General features: G+C 39.5%; 1 protein-coding gene across 1 annotated transcript in view; it reads left to right on the forward strand.

The window, feature by feature from the left end:
- The window catches only part of LOC121291891 (L-threonine 3-dehydrogenase, mitochondrial-like), a 32,159-nt gene that overhangs the window by 13,344 nt on the left and 4,860 nt on the right, over positions 1–13,955 (forward strand). The window contains exons 5-8 of the mRNA XM_041213538.1: positions 287–436; positions 2,861–3,033; positions 6,800–6,890; positions 7,822–8,091. Coding sequence (XP_041069472.1) covers positions 287–436; positions 2,861–3,033; positions 6,800–6,890; positions 7,822–8,091 — 684 coding nt within the window. The remainder of the gene's footprint in view (positions 1–286; positions 437–2,860; positions 3,034–6,799; positions 6,891–7,821; positions 8,092–13,955) is intronic.

Consider the following 13,955-nt stretch of genomic DNA (forward strand, 5'->3'; position numbering starts at 1 on the left):
AAACCGGTTTACAATATTACGATTAGTAATAATTTTACAAGCCCAAGAGAATGATTTTAATCTTAGTGAAAATTAAAGCTTAAGGAACTCACTTTTAATCTTGCAGTTTGTTTAAAAAGTAACTCTGATTTGTTTGTCATCATCATCTTTATATGTAGTCGTACAGTATAGAAACATCAGATTACTAATAATATTAAAGATTTTACCCACACGTTCTTTACAATTAAAATTGCATCTTGACATATTACCTCAAGGTACAGTGAACATTTCCTTATTCAATTTACAGGTCCCTTCATCTTTGCTGACGTTCTTGATTATAGGAACCTACAGGAATTAGTGGTCAATAACCAAATAACTTGGCTAATCCATTACAGCACTCTTCTTAGTGCAATTGGAGAGGCTAATGTGCCATTAGTCCGCAAAGTCAATATTACTGGTATGCAACATTCTTAGCTTCAGAATTAACTTTATCTGATTTTCTCTCAAAGTTACATTTTATTAATAGTATTTTCCTTTCATTACTATATAAACTTCTCCACACTTAAAATTTGTTAGATGTTACTTTTGGTGTTTTAGTTTCACGTTTTTAGAACTAAGTTGTGATCAGTTCCAAAAAAATTACAAGTAGCAAGCTTCACAGAACCACAGAATTGTTATGTTGCAGAATGAGGCTATTTGGCCCATCGTGTCTGCTCCGGCTCTCCGAATGAGCAACTCACCTTGTACCATTCCCCTGTTGCCTTCCTGTAACCCTGCACATTCTTCCTTTTCATATAACAGTCTCATTCCCTTTTGAAAGACTTGATTGAATCTGCCTTCACTACACTTTCAGGCAGTGCATTCCAAACCCTAACCACTTGCTGCGTAAAAAAGCTTCTCCTCATATCACTATTTTGCTTATGTTACTAATTACTTTAAATCTGTGCCCTCTTATTCTCAATCCTTTCATGAGTGGGAACAGTTTCTCCCCATCCACTGTGTCTAGACCCCTGATGATTTTGAATACCACTACCAAATCTCCTCCAACCTTCTTTCTGTAAGAAAAATAGTCCTAACCTCTCCAATCTATCTTCATAACTGAAGTTCCTCATCCCTGGACCCATTCTCATGAATCTTTTCTGCACCCTCTCTAATGCCTTCACATTGAACCTGCCTCCACCACACTCTCAGGCAATGCATTCCAAACCTTAACCACTCCCAGCGTAAAAAAGTTTCTCCTCATTGTGTCCTCCTAAAGTGTGGCACCCAGAATTGGACTCAATGCTCAATAGCTGAGGCTGAACTAGTGACTTATACAAATTCAACATAAATTCCTTGTTCTACACCCCTAATAATGAAGCCTAGGATACCATATTCTTTATTAACCACGCTCTCAACCTGTCTTGCCACCTTGAATGACTTATGCTCATATACACCCAGATCCCTCTGCTCCTGCACCTCTTTTAGAGTAATGCCCTTTATTTTATATTGTCTCTCCATGTTCTTCCTACCAAAATGAGTCACCTCAAACTTCTCTGCATTGAACCTCATCTGCCATCTGTCTGCCCATTCTCCAATGAGTCTATGTCCTTTTGAAGCTCTACACTGTCCTCCTCACATTGCTGATAGTTTAGGACCCAGGTATTTTGACACTCAACCCATTGTTGAGTTTAGCTCTAATCATAAAATCACACATTCAAGTCACGGTCTGTCAATCCATCTTATCTTGTTTAGGAGAGCTCTATTAACTCCTGTTTAAGAGAAGACAAAGTAAATGTAATGTAATGGCTCTGGTAAATCATGGACCCTACCTTGGAAAGGCACTGAGGGTTTCCCTCCATTTTAACTGCATAAGTTTGCTTGGTTAGTGAATAAGATCGCTAGGGAAACTTAGAAAATATCCATTTTTTCCCTCCTTGTTTCTGCCATTTTCCCCACTGTTTTACTGACTGAGGCTCCTTTACCTCAGCAGCAAAATGAAATGATTCTATCATTGATGTTCTGGACTCAGCCAAAAGGAAGCCTGATTGGTGATTTTTTAAAAATCCAAATTCCTGTTGGGGATGCAATAAAACAACTTGCTAAAAATGAACAAAGCTCAAATATAATGACACGGGGAATTATTCGTTGATTTAACCTGAAGATTTTAGCTGAATTCCAGGTTGAGAGGAGATTCATTCCAAATAATGACCAAAGAGGGGATCATATGTAGCTCACAGTATCAATCTAATATCATCATGTGGTACTTGATTGCATCCCAGCTCCAAACTGAACAGCATCTTTCTAGATTGAAAAGGGGACAATCTGATTTCTCACATCTGGATTCTAAATTGTACTGCCAAGATTGCATTGCTTATATTTTAAAATATAATAAATTCTAAATGAAGAGAAATATTAAATTATAGTTTTGTGTTACTGTATTGGGATTATGTAGTGGTTCTCATTTATCAGCCCTCTGCATCATGTGATCATGAATTTCATCCCTATTATTGAGGATGAATATGTCTTTACAGCCCAAGAACTTGCACCTTGTGCACAGAATAAGTGCATGCCATGAAGACATTATGCAGATGATCACAGTTCTTTATTGGTTTTGGACAAATGGTTAAGGCCAAAACAAATGGAGATCACTGTTAAGGTGATTAATAACATTAGCTGTACAAGCTTGTTATCAAAAATGATAGCTTTCTTCAAATGCATATTCTAGACATTCAAAAATGTATGAGAATAGAATTAAAAAGGGATTGCTGAACACAAGGCATGGATTTGATAAAAAGATGGTATCGATTATTAATATTTAAGTTGGAGTGCAAATCACTTTTGGAATTAATCAGGATTTGACCAGCAGTTTAATGATATGCTCCTTCGAATTGCTTCTCAGGTTTGCACAATGTGCTGGATGTTGCTTTAGAATATTCTCTACATCTTTTTGTCCCCAGCACCATTGGTGCCTTTGGACCCAGCTCTCCCAGAAACCCTACTCCTGACCTGTGCATTCAGAGACCTCAGACAATCTATGGAATTTCCAAGGTGCATGCAGAGTTAATGGGTGAGGTGAGCTGTTGTTTGTCATTATTAAAAAAACACATAGGTTCAAACAACGAAGTAGTTAGCTGTGATTATGATATTTTGGTTATCACTTTCTTGTTTTTACAAGAGATGCCCACTTTCTGTTAACTTTCAAACCCTAATCTAAATGCCTGCTCTGTGTTTTAGTCTTTACCTTTAGTTTTGGTAACTCCACAGAACACATGAAACTTATGATGTTGCACCCTTGCTATTGTAAACTGGTATGGAGATCAGTAAGTTTTGATGGAGTGACTGATAGGTATTTGGAACAATGTCCATCATGCATCAGGATATCCAAATAGGGAAAGTGCACATTTATGAGAGTATTTTGAAACTCCTCAGGAATGTGTCATGCTGCAGGCTGTTGATTGGTGACTATCACTGATTTGTTAATACCTGCATTGAATCTCAGAATCACAGAATTGTTACAGCACAGAAGGAGGCCATTCAGCCCATTTTTAGCTCTCTGAAAGAGCAATTCACCGAGTGCCATTCCCTGCTTTCTCCCCGTAACCCTACACATTCTTCCTTTTCAGGTAATAATCCAATTCCCTCTTGAATGCCTCAATTGAACCTGCCTCCACCACACTCTTGGGCAATGCTTTCTACATTCTAGCCACTCGCTGCGTGAAAAAGTTTTTCTTCATGTCACCGTTGCTTCTTTTGCCAATTACCTTAAATCTTTGCGTTCTCATACTGGATCGTACCACCAATGGAAACAGTTTCTCCCTATCTACTCTGCCCTGTCCCCTCATGATTTTGAATTCCGTTACCAAATCTCTTCTCAACTTTCTCTTCTCTAAGGAAAACAGCTCCAACTTCTCCAATCTATCAACATAACTGAAGTTTCTCATTCTTGAAACAATTCTTATGACTCCTTCCTGTACTCTCTCTCATGCCTTCACATCCTTCCTAAAGTGTGGTACCCAGAACTGGACGCTCTAGTTGAGACTGAACCAGTGTTCTATACAAGTTTAACATAACTTCCTTGCTATTGTACTCTATGCCTCTGTTAATATAGCCTAAGATGATTTATTAACTGCAGTCTCAACCTGCCAACTTCAATGGTTTATGCACATGTATACTCCATCTGCTCCTGCACCCCCTTTAGAACTGTACCCTTTCTTTTATATTGTCTCTCCGTGTTCTTTCTACCAAACTGAATCACTTCATACTTCACTGTATTAAATTTCATCTGCTACTTGTCCTCTCATTCTATTAACCTGTCTATGTCCTTTTGAAGTTCTACACTATCCTCCTCACAGTTCACAATGCTTCCAAGTTCTGTATCATCTGCAAATTTAGAAATTTTGCCCTCTACACCACCAAGGTCCAGGTCAGTTATATATATATCAGGAAGAGTAATGGTCCTAGTACAAACCCTTATGGAACTCCACTGTAAACCTTCCCCCAGTCCAAAAAGCATCCATTAACCACGACTCCCTGTTTCCTGTCACTCAGCCAATTTTGTATCCGTGTTGCTACTGTCTCTTTTATTATATGGACTCTAATTTTGCTGACAAATCTATTGTGTGGTACTTTACCAAATGCCTTTTGGAAGTCTATGTACACCACATCGACAGTATTACCCTCATCAACCCTCTGTTACCTCATTGGAAGTAAAATATGTTACCAAGGGTCCAAAATGCTAACGATTTGGTAAAAAATAAATCCAGTGGATCTAACTGGGAGCAGCGAGATTAGAATTTGCACTGGATGGAGGGTACATTCAATTTCATGGCACCTTTTAAGTACCCCATAAATTCTGCTGAAAGCGGGAGAAGGTGTAACAAGTTCCTGATCCAGCAAAAGTGTAGCCATGGGCTCCAACTAGGATGGCATCATAAGTCTAAATTCTGACATTTCCCTCCTAGGATCCAGTGATCTGAATTAAAGCTATAGGGTTTACTTGGAGAGTGGCAGCTGAGAAAGGCTGGTGCTGGGATCTTGATTATGAATTTCTGTATTTCATTATGCTGCTAAAGAATATTTCATAACTTTACCTGGCTTGATCTTTCATCAATTTTACATTTGGCCTTTATTTTGGAAACACTCATTAATCGGGAAGCTTCCTTCAAGACTGTTTCTTGCTTGGGGAATTTCCCTAAAAGGAAGTGAAAACATTGCAAATTATTGTTCCCATCCTCATTATTTATTTGCTTGAGGAGGAAGAGGCTAAGAGCAGGCATCCTGGGAAGCCAGGCTTCTGATAGGACCATTGGAGATCCAGCCCTCCCACAGATACCCAGCCACCAGGTTATACAGCCAATGAAGATCGTTCTTTAATATATCCATTGATTTAGGTGTCAAGAAGCCTCTCTGGTTTGCAGGACATTTGAAGAAATTTCTGGGCTACCACTTGCTTCAGGATTCTCAACACTGTACAGAAACCCTTTCTGATAATGTTGCATCGGAATCCACCAACAACCCTGCCATCTGATGCATATCATTGGAGTGCCTTTATATGATCATTGATACTCTGCAAGAACTTGTCTTTTCATAGCTTGCCTACTGATGGATCATCATTTTGAATGTTCAACAGCAAGGACGTGACCTCAACTCCTAGGCCTCAGCTCTGATATATCACACTCCACATCTAATATCTCAACTTCTGGTTTACTCATAAGTTGTGAATGACCCTGTCAATTCCTCTCCTAGGCCACCTGTACTACCCCCCAGGTTAACCTCTCTGTGTTGGTGAATGCATGTGATAAGTTCATGATGGAGTGAGCCATTTTTCTGCTGGCAGTATCAGGTGTTGAAGAGTTCTTGCAGTTTCACTGTTGTATTATTCTTGGTGTCTGTGGCAATGAGAAGAATTGAGAAATATAATTTCTTGCTGTCCACTTTTTCCTTCCTATTAAGGACATATAAAGATCTCTTCATAGTCAAGAAAGATTAACCATTTCTGATATTTTACATATTGTGTGTGCAAACCCTTCCATGTCTCCATTCTGTAGGGCATTGGTGAGTTAGTTCCAGGATTTCCTTCGGCCCTTCCTGTCATCCGGCCTCCTGGAATATCTTCTCAGGAATTGTGCGCATTTCTGAAAACTCTTATCTCTTTGCGAATGCAATTCTCATAGAAAATTCCCAACATTGCAGGGTGATTAGTTTTGTGTTGAAGTATTGTTCCATTGCCTTTAAAAAATAAATATCTTGCAAAGTCTTAAATTTAGGAGCTTTTAATTTTCCATAGAACAAATCCCAACAGATATACAGTGGTAACATCCATCAACTTGAATCTTGAAAGCAAAAAAGCTTAGAGATGGGTTTCACATGTTTTTTCTCAAGTTTGTAATATAAAGAGCTAAACTTTCATAACTTCTGATTTGGCATGACTTCTTTATTATTATAAAAAGATTATCCATAGGACTTAAAAATTGACTGTTAAGTAATTTAGTTACTGGTTGTTTTATTTGTGGTTGTTTGTCATTAACCATTCCATTACAATCTGATTACCGGTTTCTATGATTAGTTAATCATTCCATGATTGTACCGTGTGACCAGCAGGTTGGTGGATGGAGAACTTGGTGGATTGAATCTGTTTTGTCCTGCGTTGGTCATTAAAAATAAACTATACACAAAACCTCACTTAAAAGTAACACTACTTTATCACCTTCGATCTGTCTTAATGCAATAATAGGGACAATTATTAAAAAGGAATTGAAAATTAATCTTAAAAGCTACTACTTTTTTATTTCAAATAGTATTTCCCAGCTTAAGTTTCTAATAATGCAATCTATTTCAGTATTATCATCTCAAATATGGTCTGGATTTCCGCTCTCTCAGATATCCAGGTATTATTTCAGCTGTCTCTAAGCCAGGTGGAGGAACTACAGGTGAGAGTCATTAGGGTCATTTAATCATAATTAATTCAGGCTTTACTATACAAGCAATGAGTGAAAAGACAAACTTTCTATTATCAATGTTGCCTAAACCATAACCAAAACTCAAAGAACACTTTAAAAAAAAAATGAACTAGATATTGTAGATACAACTTGAGTGTAAAATACTTCAATATTTTCTTAAGTCAATTTCTTAGAATACAATGAGATCTATGATTCATTTGCTTATCATTTCAAGCAGCATTTTATTTTCCTGCTGCTTTTTGTACCTCCTGGATATTGTGGCTAAAGGGAGGAGACCAGACCCATACCAAGACTGTACTCAGCTTGATGGAGAGTCACAAGGCTTGCCATGTGATTTAGGGATGATTTTTCTCTTGTCTCCCTTAGGTTCAAGATGTTTGCTTCTACTCCTCCTATGTCTAAGGCAACAGCAAATATCAGGAACTCAGCTTTCAGGGAGAATTGAACATAACCCCTCACCTTCATTGATGTACAATTTTTGGTACTCAACATATGGGATCTTCCACCACCATTTTGAAATACTTCATAGTTAAAATTTGGTCTTCCAAATTGCGAAGGCCTTGGATTTTCTTTGACCATTTTATTATTTGATTTATTTTAATATCTAAATTAAGTTTCCCTTCTTCTCTTGTCCCAACAATAATAATTTCACTAAATAGATTAGTTAGATTGTTAAGGTTTTTTTTGTTGAAATCTAGTATTGATTAATCTGGCATAGAAGTTGCTGTTACAGCCAACAAACATAGATTATCTGTTTGTCGCTCCCTTCTCATACCTTATGTTTGCAGGTTCATGAAGGTGAAATTCATACATGATTATAAAGTATATCTTGCAATCCATGTCGGATCTGCTGGATTAAGTTCTGAGGCTTTATGCCCCCCTTATCATTCTTTCCTTTCAGACTACGCTGTTCAGATCTTTCATGATGCTCTCAAGACTGGAAAGTTTGAATGCTACCTTGGATCAGATACACGGCTTCCCGTGATGCACATTGATGACTGTCAAAGGGCAACCTTGGAATTTATGGAGGCTCCAGCAGAGTGCCTCACCATGAGAACTTACAACATCAGTGCCATGAGCTTCACTCCACAGGAGCTTGCTTCTGAAGTTTGCAAGTACTTGCCTGATCTGGAGGTCTCCTACAAGCCAGATCCAATGCAGCAGAGCATTGGTAAGTGAAGTATCCAGAACATAAGGAATTCGAGAGGAATTTCAACCTTGTATATTTCAGGAAAACTTATTTTCTTTCCACCAACTGCCATAGAGAGGTGCAATACTTTTCCCAATGATGTATCAGGACATGAGGATGTACGATCTTGTCAGTGTAATATCTGATATTGGTTTGCATCTTTTGAGGGCTGGTTGGGAGACAGGATCATTGACAAAGTGGATACATGTCTCCTCCATCTTGGCTACAAAATAAATATTGGTTCCATTACCAACAGCTCAAATAGAGGTACCTCTGCTGTTATGAGAAAGTAGCTTGCCCAGTTCTCAGCGCAAACCCACAGGCACCCTCTAGATTTCCAATGTGCGATGTAAGAGTACAGACAAGGATATATCCTGTAGATGGAGCGAGTGGAAGGTTTTGATTTTACGTCACAATTCAGGGACGCGTAAGGTTTATTTCTTCATTTACCTTTTTTATCTGCTCCTCTTTCTCACCTCTTCTCCTGCAGGCAATGTGTCCTTGCTTGGGATGCTCTGAAGAAGAGTCATACAGACTCAAAACATTAACTCTGTTTCTCTCTCCACAGATGCTGTCAGACCTCCTGAGCTTTTCCAGCATTTTATGGTTTTTATTTCAGATTTCCAGCATCTGCAGTATTTTGTTTTTGTCCTCATTTGGGTGTGGCTCCAAAAGTACTGCTAGCACCCTACCCAAATTACCCTTATTCATAATACATGCGAGTGCCTTAACATTGAGTGTCAGTGGAGCATGTTATTGCGCCATATGTCACAATTATTCCCATCCAAAGTGAACACACAGCTGCCAGCAGGAGGTCACTGAACAGGTTTCAACAGGAACACTGAACTTTTTTTCTTCTTCATAATCCAGGATTTTGGGAGTAATTTAGCTGAGATCAGCCAGCTTGGCACAAACTAAGGAAGGAATGTTCAACATTCTGTTCTGTGAAGTATTTCTACTTTTCTGATAAAGTGCTGAGCTATTGGCCGAACCCACAGGATTGCATTCAGTTAAAAAAGTAAATCGGTTTAGTCCTTTCTCAAACAGGACTTTTTTAATGAGTTCACAAAATCATAAAACCTCTCCCAATTCTGTGAAAATAGCATCATTTCCACCCCCCCCCCAAAAAAAAGCAAGAAGCATTTTTTTTTAATTCTTTGAGATATGGGCATCATTAGCAAGGCCAGCATTTGCCCTTGATAGAGCATTTCAAGGGGCAGTTAAGAGCCAACCACATCACTGAGGATCTGGAGTCACATGTAGGCCAGAGCAGCTAAGGATGGCAGTTCTCCTTCACTAAAGGACATTAGAGAGCTCTAATGAGACGAGGTATATTATCAAAGTCTTGCTATAGATGTATAATTTTTAATGTTCTGTGCACATCAGTTTTAGGCCATGGGCCTTCTTCTTTCCTTTGCATCATTCTTTAACTTAAAAGGTGAATACGAGAACTGTTAACGCTCTGTTGTCGCTGACATCACTGCACCCTTACTTGCAACCAAAGCTTCTCCCTCGCTGTAAGAGACAGATGCTTGTTAAAGCTCTAACGGAATAAAATGTATAGTATAATGAGATAGCCTGATTTCTCAAAGGAGAGTTAAAACCTTCGCTTTATGAAATGAAGGTTTGCTTGATGTATGTTATTTTAAGGCAGAGGAAAATTTTAGTTATTTTTCATTAAATTTCTGAAGACACTTTGATGTTTTTTGCTTTCATTTTATATCCTCCGATTCTCTCACTTTGTTCTTTGCACAATATCCACTTTCCCTGACTAACAACAACAGTTTGGAACTTACTCCCTGGTCTGAGCCATCCAATCAGTGCTGCTCTGTATCCAATTGTTGGGAGAGTATCTTCTCCTCTACTGTCATTTGTTTGTGGCCTCCACAACAGCAACATTAGTTTCAGGAAGCGGCTAGGGTTCTAGAACAAGGGAATCACAGTCTCTGGATACTGGGTAGGCCATTTAGGACTGAGATGAGGAATCACAGAATTGTTACTGTGCAGAAGGAGGCCCTTCGGCCCATCATGTCTGCACCAGCTCTCCAAATGAGCATCATGACTTAATGCAATCTCCTCCATTTTCCCTGTACCCTTGCACATTGTTACTATTCAAATAATTATCCAATGCCCTCTTCAGTGCCTCAATTGAACCTGCCTCCACCACACTTCCAGACAGTGCATTCCAGACCCAACCCACTTGTGTGAAAAAGTTTTTTCTCACATCACATTTGCTTCCTTTGTAAATGACTTTAAATCTGTGCCCTCTTGTTCTCGATCCTTTTATGAGCAGGAACAGTTTCTCCCCATCTACTCTCTCTACCCTCCACATGATTTTGAACCACGCTATCAAATCTCCTCTTAGCCTTCTCTCTCCAAGGAGAACAGTCCCAACCTCTCTCAATCTATTGTCATAACTCAAGTTTCTGATTCCTGGAACCATTCTTCACTCAGAGGGTGGTGAACCTGTGGAATTCTCTATCATAGGAGGCTGTGGAGGATAAGTCACTGAACATATTTAAGAAGGAAATAAGATGGATTTCTGGATTCTAAAGGTGTCAAGAGGTATAGGGAGAGAGTGGGAATATGGTGTTGAGATAGAAGATCAACCATGATCATACTGAATGGCGGAGCAGACTTGAAGGGCCAAATGACCTACTCCTGCTCCTAGTTTCTGTTTCTAAATTCCAGCCCAAAACTACATTATCAAAGCACCTTAGTAAAATCTTTGTGTAATCCTATAACAGGATAATATCTATAGCTGTAAATTAGATTTATACTAAAATGGGTTTTGCTGCTGATCTGTACCAATAATTTGTTCACTAGAGTGTGAACATAACATAAGAAATAGGAACAGGAGTAGGCCATTCGGCCCCTCGAGCCTGCTCCGCCATTCAATAAGATCATGGCTGATCATCTTGTGTTTCAATTTCCACATTCCCATCTACCCCCGATAACCTTTGATTCCCTTGCCTAACGAGAATCTATCTACCTCTGCCTTAAAAATATTTAATGATACCACCACCTTCTGAGGCAGGGATTTCCAGTCACACAACCCACTGAGAGAATTTTTTTTCCTCATGTCTGTCCTAAAAGGGCGACCCCTAATTTTAAAACAGTGCCCTCTAGCTCTGGACTCACCCCCAAGAGGAAACATCCTTTTGACATCCACCTTGACAAGGCTGGTCAGAATCTTGTATACTTCAATCAAACCACCCCTCACTCTTCTAAACTCCAGTGGAAGAAAGCCCAGACTGTCCAACCTTTCCTCATAAGACAATCCAGTCATTTTTTAAAAAAATTCATTCATGAGATGTGGGTTTCACTGGCTGGTCCAGCATTTATTGCCCATCCCTGTTTGTCCTTGAAGGTGGTGGTGAGCAGCCTTCTTGAACTGCTGCACTCCATCTGGTGTGGGTACACCCACAGTGCTGTTAGGAAAGGAGTTCCAGGATTTTGACCCAGTGACAGTAATGGTGATATATTTCCAAGTCAGGATGGCGAGTGACTTGGAGAGGAACCTTTAGGTGGTGGTGTTCCCTCTGTCTGCTGCCCTTGTCCTTCTAGATGGTAGTTGTTGTGGGTTTGGAAGGTACTGTCTAAGGATCCTTTGTGAATTCCTGCAGTGCATCTTATAGATGGTACACACTGCTGCTACTGTACGTTGGTGGTGAAGGGAGTGAATGGATGTGGTGCCAACCATGTGGGCTGCTTTATCCTGGATGGTGTCAAGCTTCTTGAGTGTTGTGGGAGCTGCACTGATCCAGGCAAGTGGGGAGTATTCCATCATGCTCCTGACTTGTGCCTTGTAGTTGGTGGATAGGATTTGGGGAGTCAGGAGGTGTGTTACTCATCGCATTATTCCTAGCCTCTGATCTGCTCTTGTAGCCACAGTATTTATATGGCTAGTCCAGTTCAGTTTCTGGCCAATGGTAACCCCCAGAATGTTGATAGTGGGGTATACAGTAATGGTAATGCCATTGAACATCAGAAGTGATGGTTAGATTCTCTCTTGTTGAAGATGGTCATTGCCTTGCACTTGTGTGGTGTGAATGCCACTCATTCCAGGTATCAATCTAGTAAATCTCCTTTGAACCACCTCCAACACATTTACATCCTTCCTTAAATAAGGAGGCCAAAACTGTACACAGTATTCGAGGTGCAGTCTCACCAGTGCCCTGTATAACTGAAGCATAACATCCTTACTTTTATGTTCAATCCTTCTCTTAATAATGGATAGCATTCCATTAATCTTCTTAATTACTTGCTGTACCTGCATACTAATTTTTTGTGACTCATGTACTAGAACACCCAGATTCCTCTGCACCTCAGAATTATGCAGCTGTTCTCCTCTTAAGTAATAGTTTTTTTTGTTCTTCCTGCCAAAGTGAACAACTTCACGGTTTCTCTCATTAAACTCCATTTACCAGATCTTTGCCCACTCACTCAACCTATCTCTATCCACCTACAACCTCCTCATGTCCTCTTCACAACATACTTTCCTACCTAACTTTTTGTCACCTTCAGATTTAGCTACCATGTCCTCAATCCCCTCATCTAAGTCATTGATGTAAATCATAAAATGTTGAGGTCCCAGCACAGATTCCTGTGGGACTCCACTCGTCTCATCCTGCCAATCAGAAAAAGACCCATTTATGCATACTCTCTGCTTTCTGCCAGCCAGTTAATCTTCTATCCATGCTAATATGTTATCCACTACTTTTATTTTCTGTAATAATCTTTGATGTGGCACCTTATCAAATGCCTTCTGGAAATCCAAGTACAATATGTCTACAGACTCCCCTTTATCCACTGCGCATGTAACTCCTTCAAAAAACTCCAATAAATTGGTTAAACATGATTTTTCTTTCACAAAACCGTGCTGACTCTTCACTATTGCCTTGAGTTTTTCTACATGCCCAGCTATAACCTCCTTACTGATCGATTCTAATAACTTCCCCACGACAGGCATCAAGCTAACTGGCCTAGTTTCCTGCTCCCTCCCTGTTTGAATAGAGGGGTTGTATTTGCTACTTTCTAATCTGATGGAACGTTTCTAGCGAATTTTGGAAAATTAACACCAGCGCATCAACTATCTCATTAGCCACCTCTTTTAAGACTCTAGGATGTAGTCTGCCGGGACCCGGAGACTTGCCAGCCCGCAGCTCCATCAATTTGCTCAGTACTGTTTCCCTAGTGCTTTCAATTTCATCAAGCTCCTTTTTCCTGTTCACCTCTTGATTTGCAGCTATTACTGGAATATTTTTGTGTCCTCTAGAGTGAACATAGAAGTAAAATATTTATTCATTTCTTCCGCCATTTGCTTAATATCTACTATTAACTCCCCACTGTCACTCTAAAGGACCAACACTCACTTTACTTACTCTTTTCTCGTTTAAATATCTGTAGAAACTCTTGCTATCCATTTTCACATTTCTAGCTAGCGTCCTCTTATAATCTAATTTCTTTCTCCTGATTAACCTTTTTGTCATTCTCTGCCAGTCTTTATATTCTATCCTATCATCTGTCCTGCCACTCATCTTTGTGGAGTTGTATGCTTTTTCCATAAGTTTGATGCTTTCCTTAACATCTTTAGTTAACCACGGATGGTGGGGCCTCTCCTTAGAATTTTTCTTTATAGTAGGAATGTACTTATTCTGAATATTCTGAAATACCCCCTTAAATGTCTGCCACTGCTTCTCTATTGATCTATCCCCTGGCCTAGTATCCCAGTTCACTTCAGCTAGCTCAGGTTTCATCCCCACATAGTTGCCCTTATTTAAGTTTAAGATACTAGTCTTAGACCTGCTCTTCTCCCTTTCATACTGGATGTAAAATTCAATCAC

Source organism: Carcharodon carcharias, chromosome 19 (assembly GCF_017639515.1).
Source record: "Carcharodon carcharias isolate sCarCar2 chromosome 19, sCarCar2.pri, whole genome shotgun sequence".
Classification (NCBI taxonomy): Eukaryota; Metazoa; Chordata; class Chondrichthyes; order Lamniformes; family Lamnidae; genus Carcharodon; species Carcharodon carcharias.